Source organism: Eleutherodactylus coqui, chromosome 11 (genome assembly GCF_035609145.1).
Source record: "Eleutherodactylus coqui strain aEleCoq1 chromosome 11, aEleCoq1.hap1, whole genome shotgun sequence".
Taxonomy (NCBI): Eukaryota; Metazoa; Chordata; class Amphibia; order Anura; family Eleutherodactylidae; genus Eleutherodactylus; species Eleutherodactylus coqui.
In genome coordinates, this window is record NC_089847.1 from 64,043,008 (window position 1) to 64,065,599 (window position 22,592).

At 43.9% G+C, this 22,592-nt stretch overlaps 1 protein-coding gene across 3 annotated transcripts in view; it reads right to left on the minus strand.

Moving 5' to 3' along the window:
• LOC136581636 (uncharacterized) overlaps positions 1–22,592 on the minus strand; it is a 43,920-nt gene that overhangs the window by 20,166 nt on the left and 1,162 nt on the right. For all 3 annotated transcript variants that reach the window (XM_066582255.1, XM_066582254.1, XM_066582253.1), the window contains exons 2-4: positions 13,319–13,493; positions 11,636–11,791; positions 11,412–11,548 (exon numbers count right to left, since the gene is read on the minus strand). In XM_066582255.1, coding sequence (XP_066438352.1) covers positions 11,412–11,548; positions 11,636–11,791; positions 13,319–13,491 — 466 coding nt within the window. In that variant the 5' untranslated portion in view covers positions 13,492–13,493. The remainder of the gene's footprint in view (positions 1–11,411; positions 11,549–11,635; positions 11,792–13,318; positions 13,494–22,592) is intronic.

Sequence of the window (22,592 nt, forward strand, 5' to 3'; positions counted from 1 at the left end):
AATTAAGTATTACAGGCAGCGATCTGAATAACGCTGGGCTCACACGGCTGTATGTGGAATTCGCTTGCGGAGGCCCACTGCGGATCCCAGCTGTGAGCCTGGCCGTGGCGCGTAATGTACTGCGTATAACTGCCTACTCACGCAGGCAGTCATGTACAGTACACCTTTTTTTGTTTGTATTTCCCGCACCATCGCTTAGCGATGACACGGATCCCTGCAGTCCGTACACAACGTAGTTGCGTATGGGCTGCGGGTATATCTGTGGCCATGGAGCACAATAGGCTCTATGCTGCGGATATCCGCAGTAAAATAGAACATGCTGTGTTCTGTTTTCTGTGAGTGGAATACACAATTCCAACCCGCTAATGTGAGCGGAACTGTGTAATCCAATGCGATTGATTTGCATATTACCGCGGATCAGATGCATACGGGATCTGTAATTCCTATCCGATCATGGGAGACCGACCTAAGGTAGATTGCTTTTTTTTTATCACGTGACCGGGGACCACTCAGTGCTCCAGGCTCTGGTCGCCGGGAGGAAGGAGATGTTAAGTTTCCTAGGCTCCCCGCCTCCTGCACATGGGTCCAGCATTTTGCCAGCGGTCGCATGCGCAGAATTTCTGGAAGGTCAACGGAGGAGGAACACCTCAAATACGGAGGCTTCCAGTAAAAAGTTTCATCTCCTCTCACTGATCGCATCGGTGAAGGGAGATGAAACGTAAACTTTTTTTTTACTTTTACGTGATCGCCATTATCCATTGGATAACGGCGAACACGTGACCAGGAACCGCTCAACGCGGCCGCCCGTGAAAGCTCCAGGCTCTCGGCTAAATTTGTAGCCAAAAGCAGGAAGATTTTAAATTACCCTGGCAATCCATGGCTTTTGCGCATGCCGTTGTGGCGACGCAGAAGCTGTGGTAAGGTCCGCGGATAAATCCGGGGCCCTTAGGTACGTAATTTCATCCTCCCTCACAGATATAATCCGCAAGGGGAGATGAAACGTTAGCTTTTTAAACTTTTTTTTTACTTTTTCAAACTTTTTTTTTTTTTACACTTTTTTTAACTTTAAATAATCACTGTTATCCATTGGATAACAGTGATCATCTCTCTAGTGACATCTCTATGCTCCTGATTACACATAGCAGCCAGGAGCAGAGGGATTTCGAATTTCCCAGGGCCTAAGCCCCTCTGTGTGTGTGCCCGATGATTGACGTCGGGCGCGCATGCGCAGAAGGGGACTTCAGGTCCTGGGAGACCAGAACATCGCTGAGGACCTGGGGTGAGTATTTTCACCACCCCTCATGGATCCGATCCATGAGGGGAGGTAAAACTAACTTTTTAAAGACTTTTTAAAAACTTTTTCGCGATCGCCGCTATCCATTGGATAGCGGCGATCATGGACCCAGGCACTGCTCACCGCAGTCCCTGGTGACATCTCCTGGTTCCTGGCTACCCTCAGGAGTTGGAGCCAGGAGATTTTAAATTTACCGGGGCTCCCGTTCTTCTGCGCATGCGCGTGATGGCATTCGCCTGGCGCGCATGTGTAGAACAGCAGCTCCGGGACCCAGAGGACCCCTTCACTGTGGGACACCACAGGCAAAGCGGGTGAGTAATTTCAGCTGCCCTGATGGATCCGATCCATCAGGGCAGCTGAATCTTTAACTTTTTAAAAACTTTATTGCAATTGGCGCTATCCATTGGATAGTGCCGATCGCATTGCCAGGGGGTACTGTCTGCAGCCCAGGATGACAGGATGACAGCTCCATACTGTCGGCTACCTGCGGGCACCGACAGCATGGAGCTGTCACGTGCTCAGCAAAGAGGGCTTTAATCCAAAGAGAATGCATGTTTTTACGTACTCTAGGATTAAAGCCCACTTAGATAGGACGTAAAAAGGCAATGTGGCCGTCACTAAGGGGTTAATGCAAAACATCGCACTACACTCGCGGTGCACATCATACAGCATTCAAGTGCTTATGTATTTGAATTTTTTGCATGTATTTTTAATCAAATCTATCTGTACAATTCCCATTTAGAATGTGCTTCATGATCGACAGTACCATTCAGTATACATCAAATTTGCCAACGACACAAAGCCAGGAGGGATAGCTAACACTAGGGAAGAGAGGGAGAGTATTTAAAGAGATCTAGAAAAGCTTGCACAGTGGGTGGCGACTAACAGAATAGTATTGAACAAAAAGAAATGCAGAGTCCTACATCTGGGCAAGAAAAATGAAAAAAAGCACATACAGAATGGGAGGAATTGGGCTAAACAGCAACACATGTAAAAGAGACTTGGGTATACTAATACATCATAGACTGAACATGAGTCAACAATGTGATGCAGCAGCCAAAAAGGCACACACAATTCTGGGATGTATTAAGAGAAGTATAGAGTCTAGATCATGTGAGGTAATTATCCCCCTTTACTCTTCCTTAGTCAGACCTCAACTGGAATATTGTGTCCAGTTCTGGGCACCACACTTTAAAAAAGACAGACAAACTGGAGCAAGTTCTGAGAAGAGTTACCAAGATGGTGAGTGGTCTACAAATCATGTCCTATGAGGAACGGTTAAAGGATCTGGGAATGTTTAAACTTGCAAAAAAGAAGGCTGAGAGGAGACTTAATAGCTGTCTACAAATATCTGACGGGTTGTCACAGTGCAGATGGATCAGCCCTATTCTCATTTGCACAAGGAAAGACTAGATGCAATGGGATGAAACTGAAAGGGAGGAGACACAGATTAGATATTAGAAAAAACTTTCTGACACTGAGGGTGATCAATGAGTGGAACAGGTTACCACGGGAGGTGGTGAGTTCTCCTTCAATGGAAGTATTCAAACAAAGGCTGGACAAAGATCTGTCTGGCAGTGTACCAAAATCTGCTAGTGTTCTTCCCTGGCTCTCTCCCTGAACATTTCCTAAGGGCTTCTAGATCTTCCTTGCACAAACACTCACAATAATCACTCCACATGGTACAAACAGGAAATACATGATACCCACTGCGGATTCTGCACCAATAGCCGTCCATAGACATGCTGTGTTAAGGAATTCTCCCCTGTCCACGAGCGGAAATCACCTGCGGTTTTCCGCTCGCAGGGGAGAATCGTAGCATGTTCTATTTCGTGCGGAATGCTTCCATTGTAGTCCATGGAAGCCGTTCGTCCCGCAATACTTACACTGTGAGAACAGCTAAAGTATCGTGGAAATACGCGTCACCCCGCAATGCGGCGGATCCGGAGAGGTAAGTATGAGGTCTCTGGGGGGCACTGTGTCGGATTCCGCTACGATATTTCGCAGGTGATAAGGGTGGGCATGGAGGCTCTGGTACCCTGTTGGGTCGCCTCTAGCTTGGATGCAAGATATGATACGGGGGGGGGGGGCATGGAGGCTCTAGTACATTGTTGTACCGCCTCTAGCTTGGATACAAGATGTGATACGGGTGGGCATTGAGGCATACAGGTTCTGTTTGGTATCCTGCAGCATATTGCTCCACATTTGCTATATCTGAGCCTCTAGATCGTGTAAACTCGTAGGCTTTTGAAGTTAGCGTCTAAGATGGTCCCATACATGTTCTGTTGGTGATAAACCTGGTGACTGGGCAGCCACGGAAGTGTGACAATGTTGTGAGGACATTCCTGTGACCCCCGCTTGTGTGTGCGGCTGAGCATTATCCTGCTGCCTCTTGGAAGCCGCCATGAGTGGAAAACATGTGGCTACAGGATGTCCTGAACATATCGCTGAGCTGTCATTATCCCTCGTATCACCACTAGGGGTGACCAACTGTCGTATTCGATGGCCCCCCCAGACCATCACACCAGCAGGGAGCAGTGTGCCACTCCACAACAGAGGCAGGATTGAGGTGCTCCCCCCGAAGTCTACAGACATGAACACTGCTGTCGTAAGCGCCCAAATAAACCTGGATTCGTCGCTAAAGACAACCCAGTTCCACTCCGTAGTGTCCAGTTTCATCATTCAAAACACCACTGCTGACACTTTGGGAGCGGGCTAATGGCACGCCGACACTTGGGGGGCGGGTTAATGGCATGCCGACACTTGGGGGCAGGTTAATGGCACGCCGACACTTGGGGGCAGGTTAATGGCACGCCGACACTTGGAGGGCGGGTTAATGGCACGCCGACACTTGGGGGCGGGTTATATATATATATATATTAGCAGTATCAGACGGCTGTTGGAGCAACTGCGCTTAGCGCTACAGAGAAAAGTTACACCTGAACAAGGTTTTTCGTCGCCTGTTCAAACTTTGCACCAGAGAGCAGGCATTGGGAAAAATAAAAATGCATTCACTACGTGCGAGAAGGATAGGGAAGGTCCTATCTTTTCTCAGTCTAGTATTAATTGCAGAGAATACTGCTAGTGAAAACAAAACCACTGAAATCCTATTGAAATCAGTGGCTTCGTTTTGTCCTAATATACGGCCGTGATAATCATGACTACATAAGGGAAGAAAATTACATTTGCCTGAAACCGCCCATATACACACAAACACATAGATAGAGAGATACAGATAGGGATAAAGAGAGATCGATAGATGATACGATAAATGGATAGATAGATACAGATAGACAGATAGTTTTATAAATATATAGATACAGATAGATAGAGATATATAGATAGAGATATACAGATAAATAGATAGATGATACGATAAATGGATAGATAGATTTAAAAATATTTAGATACAGATAGATAGAGATATATAGAGATATACAGATAGATAGATACAGAGAGATACTAAGATATAGTTATAAATAGATAGATATAAATAGATACAGATAGATAGATAAAGATAGATAGATAGATAGATAAATAGGGGAAGATAGATACATACATACAGAGAAATAGATAGCTACAAAGAGAAAGATGCAGATAGATATAAGTAGATCGATAGATGTAGATAAATAGAGATATAAATAGACATGTATAAATAGATAAAGAGGAATAGATGTAGATAGATAAAGATAGATAGATGGATATAAATAGATAGATTATATAAATAGATGGGTAGATACAGAGAGATACAGAGGCATAAATAGATAGAGGTAAATAGATATATAAATAGATACAGAGGGATAGATAGATGTAGATAGATAGATAGATATAAAAAGATAGATTATATAAATAGATGGATAGATATAGATAGATACAGAGAGATAGATATAAATACATACAGAAGCATAGATAGATAGAAATAGATAGATATAGATATAAATAGATATAGAGGGATAGATGTAGATAGATAGAAGAAGATAGAGGTAGATAGAATATATAAATAGATATAGATGCAGAGAGATAGATATAAATAGATACAGAGGTATAGATAGATATGGATAGATACAGAGAGAGAGAGAGAGATAAATAGATAGATTATATAAATAGATGGGTAGATAGAAATAGATGCATAGAGATAGATATAAATAGATAAAGAGGCATAGATAGATAGATATGGATAGATACAGAGAGAGAGAGAGAGAGAGATAAATAGATGGGCAGATAGATTTAGATACATAGAGATAGATATAAATAGATACAGAGGCATAGATAGATATAGATAAAGATAGATAGATAGATATAAACAGATATATTATATAAATAGATGGGTAGATAGAGATAGATACAGAGAGATAGATAAATATAAATAGACAGATTATATAAATAGATGGGTAGGTAGTAGAGATGAGCGAACACGTTCGGCTCCGCCCCTTTTTCGCCCGAACACCGAACTTTGCGAACACTTCAGTGTTCGGGCGAAAAAGTTCGGGGGCCGCCGTGGCAGCGCGGGGGGGTGCGGCGGGGAGTGGGGGGGAGAGGGAGAGAGAGAGGGCTCCCCCCTGTTCCCCGCTACTGCCGCCGCGCATCTCCCCGCCCCCGGCGGCACCCGGACACTTACGCGCGAACACTGCAGTGTTCGGCAAAGCCGGTGTCCGGGTGCGGATGTGTCCGTAACGGACACGTTCGCTCATCCCTAGTAGGTAGTCATAGACACACAGAGATATACATATATATAGATAAATAGATAGCAGATATAGATAGATACAGAGAGATAAATAGAAAAAGACAAACAGATACAGGAGGGATAGAAAGATGTAGATAGATAGCTAGATAGATAGATAGATAGATAGATAGATATAAATAGATAGAGGTAGATAGATAGATCTAAATAGATTGATTATATAAATAGATACAAAAATAGAGAGATAGATAGATATAAATAGATAAAGAGGGATAGAGAGATAGATAGATATAAATAGATACGGAGGGATAGATATAGATAGATAAATATAAATAGATAGATATAGATAGACATAAATAGACAGATTATATAAATAGATGGGTAGATAGAGATAGATATAAATAGATGCAGAGGGATAGATAGGTAGATATAAATAAATAGATTATATAAATAGATGGGTAGACAAAGCTAGATACAGAGAGAGAGAGACACACAAAAAGATGCTGATGCATAGATAGATGTAGATAGCTATAGATAGATATATAGAGAAAAAGATGCAAAGAGAAAGATGTAGATAGATATAAATAGATACAGAGAGATAGATAAATAGATAAAAAATATATAGATAGAGAGATAGATATAAATAGATGTAGATATAGCTATAGGTAGATAGATAGATGGAAAAAGATAGATAGATAGAAAAATACAGGTTGATAGATAGATAGAAAAATAGATTACTAGATATAGATTTAGATAGATACAAAGAGAAATAGATGTAGATAGATATAGATAGATAAATAGATAGATCTAGCTACAGGTAGATAGATAGATGGAAAAAGATAGATAGATAGATAGAGGTTGATAGATAGATATAAATAGATAGAAAAATAGATTAATAGATACAAAGAGAAATAGATGTAGATAGATAGATATAAGTAGAAAAATATAGATAGATAAATTCAGAAAGATAGATAGATACAGATAGTTAGAAATAGTTAGACAATAGATAGATACAGATAGATAGATATAAATAGAAAGAAATATAGCTATAGAGAGATAGATAGAAATAGATAGATTATATAAATAGATGGGTAGGTAGCCAGAGATAGATGCTGAAAGATAGATATAAATAGATACAGAGGCTTACATAGATATAGATAAATAGAAAGCTAGATATGGATAGATACAGAGAGATAGATAGATAGATAGAGATAGATAGATAAATAGATACAGGAAGGATAGATAGATGTAGATAGATAAATAGATAGATATAAATAGATAGCTTATTTAAATAGATGGGTAGATGGAAAGAAATAGATACAGATAGATATAAATAGATATAGAGGCATAGATAGATAGAGATAGATTGAGAGATAGATATAAATAGACAGATATAAATAGATGCAGAGGGATAGATGTAGATATATAAATATAAATAGATAGATTATATAAATAGATGGGTAGATAGATACAGAGAGATAGATAGATATAAATAGATGCAGATAGATAGAGAGATAGATGGGTAAACCGATAGAGATAGATACAGAGAGAGAGAGAGAGAAAGAAAAAGATGCAGATGCATAGATAGATGTAGATAGATATTGATATATAGATAGATACAGAGAAATAGACGCAAAGAGAGAAAGATGTAGATATATATATATATAGAGAGAGAAAGATAGATATAAATAGATATAGAGAGATAGCTAGATACATTCAGAGAGATAGTTAGAAATAAATAGACATAGATAGATATAGATAGATGCACACACACACACATTATATAACATATATATATATATATATATATATATATACACATACACACACACATACACATTTGAGCAGGCATAACAATGTTCATATGTATATATATATATATATATACACGTGCGCACAAAAACACCGCCTATTAGAACCACTGGTTCCCTATGGTGTGTTCACATGTCCGTGCTTTACAGGCGTGCAAATACACGTACCTGCAAAACAGAGGACATGCGTGCATCATAAATCCGTGATGTGCGTCAATATACCACACCAATCAGTGATCAGTGCCAAGGGGACTCCCTGCGGGGAGTAAAGAATCCCCTGCTACAACTGTCACAGCTGTGGCAGAGGATTGCAATGTTCTTCCATTGCTTTCAATGGGATCGGCACGTCTGCAGTCCCATTGAAAGCAATGGGCTTCTGGCAAGCCCTGTAGGGATTTTCGGGGAAGGGCTTAAAATCATCCCTAGAATGTGTTAAAGATGAAAGAAAATTATACTCACCTCTCCTCAGCTGTCGGGGCTCAGGCGCGTCTAGCCTGTCTTCTCCCTGCACTGCTCTAAAGCTCTTTCAGCAGGCGGGGATTTAAAATCCCTGTCTGCTGAGAGGGCTGTATCTGATTGGCTAAAGCTCAGCCAATCACGAGCAGCTCTAAGCCATTCATTGAATGACAGCTGAGTGCTGCCTGTGATTGGTCACAGCACTCAGCCAATCACAAGAAGCACCTGGCCATTTATAGAATTCAAGAGAATTCTTTACTCCCCGCAGGGATAAAGAAATCTTCTGCCACAGTTGTCACAGCTCTGGCATGGGATTCTTTACTTCCCGCAAGGAGTCCCCTTGTCATTGAACACTGTGACATGGATAATTTTCAGGGAAGGGTTATATTTCAAGCTCTTCCCTGAAAAATCAATGCAAGGGTTGCCGGCATCCTATTGCTTTCAATGGTACCGCTGGCTGCAGCCGCGGCCCCATTGAAATCACTGCTGAACAGAGCAGCATTCACGCGTGTTTGTGCACGTACGTGGGTGCGCGGCTTTGTGCGCAGCTGTGTACGGCACACGCAAGATTTTTTTTTGTACACACATATTTTATATACGCACACACACACACACACACACATTTAGGCGGGTAGCAGGACAAGCTTTGTTTTGTCTATTGGCTAATAGAAATGTATTCTGCCTGACAACAATGTCAGGGATACATTTCTATTGGGCGCTGTGATGGCTAGATCTCGGTCTAGCCCGTGTGCGCTCCTGATGAACTCGCTCGTGCCAAAGTCTCGCACATGCGCGCTCGCTCTGAAGTCTCACGCATGCGCAATATTGCAGGCTGCTACTAGTGACAAAGCATACATTGACCAGCAGAAAGCAGAAGGTAGCACATGTATGCTACCTCACCGGATCAAGAAAAATCACGTGACCCAAGTGGGAAGAGGATCCAGAAGATCGGGTAGGAGAAGAGGAAGCAGGCTGCCTGGGGAGCCATATGGAGGGAAGTATACCATTTTTTATTTTTAATGACAGAAGCCCTTTAAAGGGGTTGTCCCGCGCCGAAACGGTTTTTTTTTTCAATAGCCCCCCCGTTCGGCGCGAAACAAACCCGTTGCATGTGTTGAAAAAAAAAACGGATAGTACTTACCCGAATCCCCGCGCTCCGGTGACTTCTTACTTACCTTGCGAAGATGGCCGCCGGGATCTTCACCCTCGGTGGACCGCAGGTCTTCTGTGCGGTCCATTGCCGATTCCAGCTTCCTGATTGGCTGGAATCGGCACACGTGACGGGGCGGAGCTACGAGGAGCAGCTGTCCAGCACGAGCAGCCCCATTCAACATGGAGAAGACCGGACTGCGCAAGCGCGTCTAATCGGGCGATTAGACGCTGAAAATTAGACGGCACCATGGAGACGAGGACGCTAGCAACGGAACAGGTAAGTGAATAACTTCTGTATGGCTCATAATTAATGCACAATGTACATTACAAAGTGCATTAATATGGCCATACAGAAGTGTATACCCCAACTTTGTTTCGCGGGACAACCCCTTTAAGGATCCGACAATTTTTTTCTATTTTCATCGCTGCATTCCTAAAACCGTAACTTTTTTTGCTTTTATTATGGCATAGCTTTGTGAATGTATTTTTTTGCAGGACAAGGTATATGTTTCAATGACACCATTTTGGGAAAATGAATGGGGAGCATATAGAAAAAACTGAAATTCTGACATTGTTGGCACTTGATCTTGCAATCTTCTGAATAGCTTCTATAATATGCTGTAATACCTCTGTATTGCACTGTATAGTATATCAGTGTTACACTGAGAGGCAGTCTACCGTATTAGGTTCTACTTTGGCAGGGCATATGAGACCTAGTGGCCATGGCAACTCACTAATAACTCATGATCAATATAGGAGTTGCTGATGAGATTACAGGGGAAGCTTGTTGCCTCTATAAAACCATTTAGGTGCCTCAGCCAATATTGACTACAGCATCTAAGAAGTTAAACAGCTGGCATTGTAGTTATTGCCGATCCTGACCATTAGAGCAGGGTGACATATATAATAAGGTTAACTCCAGCAAGTGATGGGGTGGTCATAGCTCTTTTGCCTGTACCATCACTGTGCCATAACGAGCCACTCACTAGGGTATATTACTGCTCAGAGCAAGAAGGGTTTAATTATCCCTGTTCTGTGACATCAATGTGTGTATTATCCTGGTATTAGGATGTTGTACTGAACAGCTCTGCGCAGTGACATCACTGCACACATTCATTAGCTGTGGCAGGGGGTTATTCGCCTGGCATCTCTCACTTGTGGATCGCCCACCTCTCAGACTAGAATGGGCACCACATATGTATAAAAGGCTCCAGGAGACTTCACTTTCTTTAAATCTGGCGCCTGCCCGTCTTTATTTCATAGCACAGCAATATAGGAGCACAGCATACAACACAGTTCAGATGTAATGTCCTGGGTACACAACCCACAGGGTCCCTGTCACTAACCCCCACCTGGGGCATCTAGAGGGTGCCCTCCTCTTTCAGACTGAGTGACAGGTCCCACACTGGTCCGCTCCTGACCTCAGGCTCTGAGTCCCTAACCCGGCTCTTCTGACCGCCTCTCTTCTGGCTAGCAGCCACCTTTCTTTCCCCTGGGTCTGGCGGGAACTGGCTCTTTTGTATTGCTTCCTGTCACACCCACAGCAGCCAGAATGCCTTACTAACACCCTCTGCAAGCCATTCTGATACTGCACTCCCACATATCACAATGTTTATTATGTGTATTAGACTTGACACTGGTTATTATCCATACTGTGACATGAATGTGTTTGTGACATCATCTTGTGTATTATCCTTGCCTGTTACAGACGTAGCATTGGGGCCAAGAAACTGCAAGCTATGTGCCTCTGATATTCTGGCAAATAAGCATCAAGAAAGTTGGGTAGAAATAGTTTGACTGTACTGCAGATAACTGGGAAATGATAACTTAAAATGCTAATTATAGTTTAGGAGATTAACAACCCTATCTAGTTGGCGATTTAAGTAATCACTTCCTTTCTGTAAGCATGGGCAGTCAAGGTCTGTATGACACCTAGTTATCTGTGGCTAGCTTGAAGCAGGATACAGGTGACAATAGTACTCAACAGTAACGAATCCTAAAACATTACTGTACTTACCTGATGGATAAAAGCAAGACTCTCTGAAGAAGAGATAGCTACCAGGTCTAAGCCATCCCAACATCTTTTGAGTCAAAGCTACTATTTCTTCATCAGTCAGGTACATGAAGAGCCAATTTGAGAAGATGAAGTCATAACTGAGGAGAATGAGAATAGGTTTATCACATGATTCTTGAATGTTCATCAGTTACATGATGCTGTGTTAGTCTCATGTCACAACTCACCGATCATTGGGTAGGTCCAGAAGAGTGACATCAGCTTGCAGAAAAGTAATGTTTCTTCGATAACCATTTTTTTCACGATTTTTGGCAATGAAGTTCTGCATGAAGTCCACCGCAGTAACTTGGCTTGCCAACTCGGCCAGGTGTCCTGTATAACGACTGGGCCAAATATTAGGGTAAATGAAAAGCTTTGCATAGGAAATTAATTTTCTCACCAGCCAATAATGGGAAATGGCAGCCATCACTCAGAACTAAAGAAAGGCTATCCTACATTCACTATTTAAATGACAGACACTAAAGGGGGCTACACGCATTAGATGAACATTGTCCAAACTCATTAATTTTGGCTGACCACAAATGGAGGCCTCCCAAATTTCTTGGAAGAAAGAAGAATTGCATGGCTGAATTTTAACATGCCTAATCCTTTCGTTCCCAAGACAGATAAGCTGTCACTAGAGGTGTTTGGCAGAGGTTAATTTCCCTCAATCCACTGAGCATACATGCACCCTTGAATATATATGTGTCCAAACAACTATGTATGTGTATGGCCAGACTAATAGTTCTTTTACATGGGACAAGCTGTCAGGCAAATGATGCCCAACAGCTCATCCAAGTGATGCTTGCTCCTGTGCTTTTACATAGGAGCAAGTATCGCTAGCATTGCTTAAAGCGCTGCCGGCATGGTGATGGAGTGGCCGGAGAGTGTTCTCTCCTCACCCGCCTCCATTCACAGTAAGCAGACAGTCATTGAATAGTCATTGAACAAGTGAACAACTGCTGTTTATACTGAACGACACGTTGTTCAGTTTTCTGTATGCAGATTCTCGTTCAGCCGCTGCATGCGTGTTAGGTTGTGCTGCTGGGACCTGTTATTTTACAGGTTTCCGGCAGCACAGCTTCACAGGTGTGGGATAATTGAGCTCGCTGAGTGTGGATTCTCCAGTCAGCCAATCCCCACTGGTCTGCTGTAATATATACCAGCCCCTCTGCTATAGGATGCCAGTTTTCCTACACCCTGGCGTTTGGCTTTCAGGCATGATGTGTTGGGTATGTCTGTGCGGGTGGCCGGACATGTGTGTGAACAGTCATGTATTCTATTGGGTCTGTGCTGGTGGCCAGATATGTCGTATGTCCAGAACAGTCTTGTTCTGTGTTGCATGCAATCCCTGGTGTGTGGGTGTGAACAGTGTCCCATCCTGCTTTGGATTGTTTACCATCAGTGGGCGAGTTAGGTCCCTAGATTCCAGCGAGGGGCCGTGCCTATTGGGACGATTGCCCCACTTGCAGGCAGGACTCCTGGGGAAAGTGGTCTTGTGAGTGTAGAGTTCCGGAAGACGAGGACCCTTGAAGTGGGCTCGTGGGCTTAAGCATCTTGGCCAAAATACAAACTAATACCTCGTACATGCTAAAGTTATTCCATCTGGCTATGTGTGCAAGTATGCTGGCGAGTGTTTTGAGCATTTGTCAGTCATGATTTACGTCTGTTTGCGAGTTCCGTTTGTAGTGCTTATAGTGCGTGGTTTGCATGAAGATTTTGGGTTCCAGGGTGTCCTGGTGGACGTAACAATGCATTTACATGGGATGATTATCATTTAGATTTCCATGGGAACGTGGGAATCTGAACGCTTCTCAAAGATCGTCCCATGTAAAAGGGCCATTACACTGAAAACGGTTTGTGCCTCTTACCCTATCCCAGCCCCAAGCTCCAAGACATTTAATCCATCCAAGCATGGCAGCAACAAGACAATCTCCTCTGTCTCTTCTTTGGATAGGAGATGAGCACCTGAGTCAAGCATCATCTCTTCTAGGCTTGCATTTCGTGAATGCTCTTCCCAAAACTTAGTCATTGTTTGCCTCATCTCTACAAGGAAAGAAGATGTGAAATGTTAGTGTGCTTTATATGACTGAAATGGGGCATCACAAACAGAAGCTGAGTGAGGATGGGGTGAATAGAATGTATCAGTCACCAAATACTCATATACCTGCACTGTACACATTAGATGGGAACTGCTCTCCAAAACACTGATATTCTTTAAGGCCTCATGTGCACTAGAAAAATACAATCCGCGCAGAATCTGCCGCAGATTTCTGCGGCGGATTCCACGCGGATTTGCTTTAAATGGTATTTTTTTGCATGCAGATATCCTCACACATTGCTATCAATGTGATAGCAATGTTGGCGATCCTCGGCAAAATGGATCATGCCGCGTTTTTTCTGCCGCGCGTGAAAAATGCAATTCTTTTAAAATGCCATCCGCGGGTGCAAAAATCAATTTAATGGACCGCGGATGGCCAATCATTCCTTATGGGCAAAATCCGCTGCGGATTCCGCAATTCCATTTAGCTAGTGGACATGAGGCCTAAGGGGTTCACCATGGTATGGTATAATAACTCATTTATTTTGAATAAACTCTCTGCTTACTTTACTATAAAAACTTTGCTGCAGCCATGGCTTGGCCCATGTATTTGTATAGCACAAGATCTATTGCACAAAGCTGCCAAATGCTCTGATATGCTCCATTCAAAGTTAGGGCAGAGGAGGGTTAAGAACAAGTATAGGCTGAGCCACCTATGTAAAGTGCACATGTGACCAAGGGGCGAGGCTGTAATAAAGTCAGACAATTTTTTAATAAAAATTAATCAGTTATTTTTTTAGAGATGAGCGAGCATACTCGCTAAGGACAAATACTCGAGCGAGTATTGTCCTTTTCGAGTACCTGCCCGCTCATGAGAAAAGATTTGGGTGCCGGCGGGGGAGAGCAGGGGGTAACGGGGGGAGATCTCTGTCTCACACCCCCCCTCCCCCGCGCTCTCTCCTGCTTACTCCGGCAACACACCGCTCACCCCCACCGGCAGCCGAATCTTTTCTCACGAACAGACAGGTACTTGAAAAGGACACTACTCGCTTGAGTATTTGTCCTTAGCGATTATGCTCACTCATCTCTAAAAAAAATAACTTATTGATTTTTATTAAAAAATTGTCTGACTTTATAACAGCTGAGACCTCACCCCCTGCTGACCATGGTCACATGTGCACTTTACATAGGTGGCTCAGCCCATACATGATCTCAACCTCCAATTTTTTTATTAAACTGGTTTTTAAATGACTGGGAATGTCTTCCACAGCAATGTGTTTGAAGGGTGAAGAACTGAACCAGATTTGTGCAACTTGTGCAACTTGTGCAAGACCTTGAGACAAGCAGGTTGCAGAATCTGATGACGAGTTAGACATCAGTTAAAAGGAGTCTATGGTTTCCTCACACTTTCCAAAAACATAGATTTACATTTTAGAGTCCAGTGTGGGATTCCGCATCAAATCCAGCCCATAGCATGCAATGTAAAAACGCAATTTCTTGCCCATGAGCGGAAATCGATTGAGAATTTCTGCTCGTGGAGAAGAAATCGCAGCATGCTGCAATTTTGTGCGGGCTACGCACTGATGGCTTCCATTGAAGTCAATGGAAGCTGTCCGTCCCCCAGCCATTCTGCAGTCATGATTGCAGAATGGTCGCAGGAGCAGTGTAATCGCCTAGCGACGGCGCAACATCCTCTGTACTGCGCATGTGTGCTGGAGCACAGGCGGGCACACCGGCATCACAGAGAAGACACTGGATGGCATCTTCTTCTCTGTGCTGTGAATGTACTTGCCTGCGCTCCGGCACGCATGCTATGGACAGGAGGTACGCATGGCTCACCGGGTCGAACTCGGGGTCCAACCCACCCGTGGACAGAAGCCCTTTGCGAGTCTGCATATTGGCAGACATCTGTACTAGTGCATTATGTCACCACCGGAAACAATGGGTGGACACATGGGCTGTCTGGGATGAGTGACAGGGAATGCCCACATAGCACCTCAGCTGTGATCAGCACTCCCTGGGCGCTATGGTGGGCGGCCCTCACAAGGACTGACAGCCTGTGTTTTGCCCCCTCACTTGGAAAGTTCCTTCCTGTGTCGCCAGATTGCTCTGCCCTTAGCGGCCTCTGGACCCCCATCACCGTCAGGGAGCATACATAAGCTTGCTCTGTGCACCCGGCGGAGAGCTCCATCAATGTTGGCCTGTGGGTCTTTGCGGCATAAGTGGGGTAAGAGTCATGCCAGAAAAGTTTTATGTGCAGCCGGCGGGGAGCTTCCTCCTCCCTGGAGGAGGAAGCGACATGCGGCATCAGTCAAGTTATCCGTGCAGCCGGTGCTAAAGTTTAATGTCCCCAGTTGTCAGTAAGATCCCCGCAGCTACATCTGCACATGTGCTGCTATTTCAGCATCCACTGATGGGGGAAAGTGGTCACTGTACTGTGTGTCTACCACAGGAGCTTATGGGGGTGTGCCCTGGGAGTTTCCCGTCACTGAGCCTGGCAAACCCATGTCTCCACCTATAGTTCCAGTGGAAACATATTGCACTAGTACCGACATCTGCTAATGTGACATTGTTGTGGCAGCAAACTCCCGCCACATCACATCTTAAGGGTGTCAATTGTTTGCAGCTTATTGCTCTAAACACGACCCTTCAGTAAACTCCACAAGAAGAAATCAAGTGGGTGTCAGGTCTGGCTATGTTGGCATCCACAGATTTTTAAAAGTTAATTGGTTACCAAAATAACTTTCAATTTTCCTCATTATTGCATTAGAGCTGCAGCACGTTGCACCATTTTGTTGAAAGTAACACTCCGTTAATTAGTGTCAAACTATTCCAACAACTGGTGAATAGGAGGACTTTGTCGGTACACTTCCTTCACCAAACTTATTCTGAAATACCCTTTGACATTGTTTAATATATTGATTGCCATACTAGAAAGAAAAAAAATTCTTGGGCCCACAGTGTTTTATTACAAAAATTGAGTAAGAACTTCAAAAACCAAATGATCCTTTCTAATTGAATGAAAAATTTGCTATTTTGTGTTCTGTTCATGAGTTCTATGCAACTCATGTGATACTAGCATACATTTTTACACTGCATGCCACGCGAGTTGTCTGCGACTCACGACATACTGAATTAGTTTCTGAGAATTGAGTATTTTGTCATTCTACAGGTATATAGTTGTGACTGGAGTGGGCCTTGGGTGTTCCTGGATGCCAACCTCTGAATCATAAGTGTGCAACAATGTCATGTTGCCACATACTATAGTATCGATTTTGTTCAAAGATCCGCAAGGCAAACATTCAAGGTGAGCAATTTATTGTAACCATAAGAACTTCAACAAGTACCAAATCAGGACCCAAACTACAGGGTAAGTGCACATAACATGTATGTTACAGCGTGGCAGCGTGAGGTGCCTGCATACCACATGACTCCCAAGGTAAAGAGATGTGGGCTCAAAACTGGCATGAGTTAAATCCAACTGTGAGTGAGGAGGGGTTACATCAAGAAGGTGAGTGAGGAGACGTATAAGGCCATCCATGGTCCTCTGGGTAATATACATGGCAGGTCATGTGTTAAATGAACCTCTTCACCAGTATTCACAAACAATAAACACATGCTGTTCAAGTGAGTACATGCTTGTGACACACTGCTTGTTGGCGGTTGCATGTCAAAATCACGGGTACAGTCTGCTTCGCTGATAGGTGTTAAAGTTCAATAGACATGGGGGGGAGATTTATGAAAGTGTCTAAAGCAAGAACTGTCTCTGTTGCCTATAGAAACAAATCCAAGTGTAGTCTTCATTCCTCAAAGTGCTCTTGAAAAATAAAAGCTGCTCTCTGATTGGTTGCTATGGGCAGCAAAGATAGGATTTCTTTCAGACAGTTTTCACAATTGTTCATAAAATCATCCAGATCTATTTTTGTAGAGAACCAGACAAAAATGACAAAGTTGTTGAGGAATGTTTGGGTTTCCTAGCGAGAGAATCATCCCTGTACAACCTTCTGATAGATGCCGCACTTTACCAGCTTAGAACCACAATGGCATAATTATTCCATCTAATTTGGCAGAGACCCGTATAATGAATTTACAGTCAGGACACAACACAACTGGCAGTAAAAAGAGGCACAGCTGCTGCCCGCCGCCAGCAAACATTCCAGGAACTCATGAGAGCGAAGATAAGAGCCCAAGATAACCAGAGACTGCATCGTAAGGACTTTTATTATCTCTCCTGAGTGTTGCCAAGGAAAAGAATGGCCACTCCAGCTTCCAGCCAGATGTTGGCTGGCACTGCCAGCAACCAGCAGACGTTTCCAGTGGTTTGCTTCAGCTGCAGGAACCTGGCATGAATGGCATGCCACAAACAAGTGAACTGATATAAGCACTTAAGACAAGTGGTCTGCACCTTGCACTTTTCCAGTTGTTGAGAAACTAGATATCCGTGTTTGCCCTGAAAAGAACTGCTGGGAGTTGTAGTTTTCAAACACTAAGGCTACATTCACACAAGCGAGCCTGCCCAATATCGTGCTTGCCAACATGCGTTTTACCCGTGGATGCGAGGCATTTTTAATGCTGCTGTGAAATTCCAATCCTCACAAGCGAAAGAGGATCCTAAGTGTTTACCATTGATTTCAAGGGGAAATATCACATCGCACTCACGTTATGAGAAAAGCGAAAAAATAGCACATGCAGCAGGTTTTTTTTCCATGCAGCATTGCAGACATCAGCGGTCACAGACTCTGCATTGCACCGCTGGAACAGAGCTGCAGGCGGGGTGAGTAGAATTCCTTTAAAGGAGTTTTCCAAGCAGTGCCCGCCAGGATACCCTAGGGTCTGAGCTGGGGTCCCACGATTTCAATGAGAGCTCCGCCTGCAATTACACGCGACGGCCACTACACGGGTCAAAGCAGTGCTTCTACTCCAAGCCTGGTGTATCCCGGCGGCCACTGCCTGGATAACCCCTTTAAGGTTCAATGTACAGCTTATGGGCCACATAAAATGAGGCAGCGGGCCACTTTTGTTTGACCTGAGTGCCCTAGAGAGAAGCCTATTGGAAAACATCAGAGAAAACTGCCATACCCAGAGCATAATGCGATTTTGAAAAATGTCACAGACCAAAAAAACACAACCAGCAGTTTAAAAAAATCACCATGAATAAAAAAAAAACTACACTGTTTGCAGTGTGGTTCATAAATCCCTACTGACCTACAGCTAACGTCTGGACGGGGCTTTTTTTTTGCCACAAAAATAAGCAGCATTAAAACCACAAAAACGTGTGGCTCCGGTCTGAGGTTTGCTGTGATATAGAATGATGTTAAGCTGCACAAGATCCGTGAACATACGCTAAAGTTATACGTCTGAAGAAAGCGTGGTGGTCACCTAGGTATTGAGGTCAAGGAATAACTACCCATCCCTGCACCTCTAGGGAATAAGTTCAGTACACAGCTGGGGGGCTGAGGACACCCTATTTTCTTACAGGATATAGACGCAGTATAGTATACATAGTATCTAAACCAAACTCAAAGCATGCCATAAGATGAAAGGATCACACTACGTCTTCATCACCACCCATCACCTCTTCTTAACAATACACATCGTAATCTTTATTAACACAAATCTTCCGACGCAACAAACCATGTAAATATAAACCTACTAAAAAATAACGCTTAATAGAAGGTAGGGGCAGAAGACAGGTGAAGGACAAAACTATCACAGCACATCCAGTAGGAGCCGATACTCAAAAAGCCGCCATTACAAATTCCGCTGGCCAGCAATATATAGTAATCGCCAATGTAAAAATAGAGTAAATGGTTTACTTACTGAGACTATGAGGGTCTTCAAACGGGCACATATTATTCATATACTCATGATATATCTCTTGATCTCTAAGAGAGTAATCCATACACTTGTCCAGTATAGGGTACATAGGCATGAGAGGTGTTAAGAGGAAGCTATCCTTACACGCAACCTAGACTTACCCTACCGGACAACAGATCGCCCTGGGAAGAGCATCCTTGTTTAACTGAGGGCTCTCCACTAGAGATGAGCGAGCATATACTCGTTAAGGGACAATACTCCAGTACCTGCCTGCTCATCAGAAAAGATTCGGGTGCCGGTGGCGGTGAGCGGTGGGTTGCGGGAGTAAGCAGGGGGGAGAGAGAGAGATGTCCCCGCCGTTCCCCCCTGCTGGCACCCGAGTCTTTTCTGACAAGCAGGCAGGTACTCGAAAAGGATGATACTTACTCGAGTATTGTCCCTTAACGAGTATTTGCTCGCTCATCTCTACTCTCCACTATAATGCCCTTATTCTAACAGCAGCATCCTCTAGTAGGAAGTAAAACAATCATATATATATATATATATATGTCCAAACGTGTTTCCCCCTAAAAAATAAAGAGCCCCACCCTATAGTCAATAATCCTGATAGAGATGTCCCAACCTTCTATGCACTCCCCAAGATACATAAGAGACTTCATCCTTTAAAGGGGAGACCCATTACATCTGGGGTGGATTCCAACATTCAAAAGCCTAGTGTTTATAATGATAACGTCTTACGGGAATTTGTATGGACATAACCCTCCTATGTGTGCGACTCCTTGGATCTTTTACAGAAACTAGGCGTCCCAGTTAGTGGAGTGTATTTAGGTCTTAGATTTATTAATATGTCTGCTCTTGTTGTGTCAGAAAACTTCCGTTAATGAAGATTAAGGCTGCCTGTCCACGGGTGATCTGTCACTGCGTTATCAGCGGCGATAATCCAGGCTGCGGGTAACGCTTTCCATAGGCTAACTATGGAAAGGGCAGCCCAACGTCCACGAGCAGAGAATCTCCGCGGTGAGCCTATCTATTAGATAGGCTCACCACGAAGACCAGTCAGTGCTCCCCCCTCCTCCCCCGCGGCGGAATATCGCTAGCAAAATTCTGTCAAAATTCTGTCAAAATGAAAAAAAAACGTAGCACTAACACAGCGTTAAAAAAACACACGTGTGTGAAAGCCCTAAAGGGAATCTGTAACCTGTTTCTAGCCCTATAAGCTAAGCTAATGAGCTAAAAGTAAGTGACCCATTGAGTCCGGGGATTTAAGTGTTAAACCTACCTCTCCTGAAGTTTTGCAAGTCAGGGATTGCCCAGTTTTGGGTAGCGCGTTCCAGAGCACTGGTGCTGTTCTGGAGAAGTCTTTGAGGCGGGAATGAGAGGTTCAACTTAAAGGGGCACTCAGTCTGATTTTGTTAATGGAGCAGAGGGCGTGGGCTGGATGATGGATTGAGATGAGGAAGGCAATGTAGGGCGGGGCGGTGCTATGGAGAGCTTTATGGATGATGGTAGTAAATTTAAATTGAGTTCTGTATTTAATGAGCAGGCAATGCAATGACCGGCACAGGGCAGAGGCGTCCGAGTAGCGGCTGGACAGGAAGATGAGCCTGGCTGCCGCATTCAGGATGGATTGGAGAGGGTAGAGTCTGGTGCAGGGGAGGCTGATCAGCAGCTAGTTGCAATAATCGATCCGGGAGTGGATGAGGGCAACAGTAAGCGTTTTTTAGCGTGTCCACAGTGAGAAAAGGTGGGTTCGTGCGATGTTCTTGAGATGCAGGTCGCATGTCCGGGCCAGAGATTAGATGTAGGGGGTAAAGGAGAGATCAGAGTCGAATATAACCCCATGGCAGCGGGCATGTTGTCTAGGAGTTATGGTGGTGCCACACACTGAGATGTCAGGATGAGGTCGGTTAGTAGAGGGTAGAAACGCCAGTAGGTCAGTTTTTGAGAGGATTAGTTTTAGGTAGAGAGAGGACATAGTGTTAGAGACAGCGGACAGACAGTTGGTGATGTTTTGGAGTAAAGGTGCAGAGATGTCACGGGAAGAGGTGTATAGCTGGATGTCGTCAGCGTAGAGATGGTATTGGAGGCCAAATATCCTAATGGTTTGGCCAGTAGGGGCTGTGTAGATTAAAGAAAGGAGGGGGCCGAGGACTGAGCCCTGGGGGACCCCAACAGCAAGGGGAAGAAGGGGGGGAGGTAGAGCCAGCAAAGGAGACGCTAAATGAGTGGTCAGATAGGTAGGAGAACCAGGAGAGAGCAGTGTCCTTTAAGCCGATGCAGCGAAGCATACTGAGGAGAAGTTTGTGGTTAACAGTGTCAAATGCTGCAGAGAGGTCGAGGAGGATCAGTAGGGAGTAATCGCCCCTCGATTTGGCCATCAGGAGGTCATTTGACACCTATGTAAGGGTTTCTGTCGAGCGTAGGGGCAGAAGCCGGACTGTAGGGGGTTGAGAAGAGAGTTTTCTGATAGATAGCTTATAAGGCGGGAGTAACCAAGGCGTTCTAGTAGTTTGGAGATGAAGGGGAGATTTGAGATGGGTCAGTAGTTGGCAGCAAAGGTCGAGTCAAGAGTAGGTTTCTTTAGCAGTGGGGATATGATGGCGTGTTTGAAAGAGGAAGTGAAGAATATACATAGTATATAGCAGTGTATAAATTCTAAATAGTATATGGACACAGTAGAGTATGGGCTCATGCCCACGGCCGTGACGGACTCCACCAGCGGAATATCGCAGCGGAGTCCATCACACCGTCCCCCCAAGGACCCCATACTCACCTCCCGGATCCACTGTGCGCGTCCCGCCTGACACACCGACCCGCATGCGTAGTACAGGGCATGACGCGGCCGGCAGTGGGGTCGCGTATTCACGTGATACTTCCGCTGTGCTGACAGCGGAAGTATAGCGTGATGGCCGGCTTCCATTGACTGAAGTGCTGAAACTTTTCTCTTCTATATAGCAATACAGTATGTAAAGAATACATAGTATACAGACATAGTATACCATAGTATAGAATATATGGCATATGGACCCACTATATTATATAGCAGTGTAGCAGGAAAAGTATATATAGTATATGGTCCCAGTAAAGTATATAGCAGTAGAGTATGTATAGCAGTAGTATATAGTGTGTGAATACACTGTAGTATATAGTAGGGCAATATGTATGGTGTATATAGAAGGATATGTAAAGTATATATTTTATATGGACACAGTATAGTATATAGCTGTATAGTATGTAAAGCATATAGCAGTGAAAAATGTACAGTGCATAGAGTATATAGAAGTATG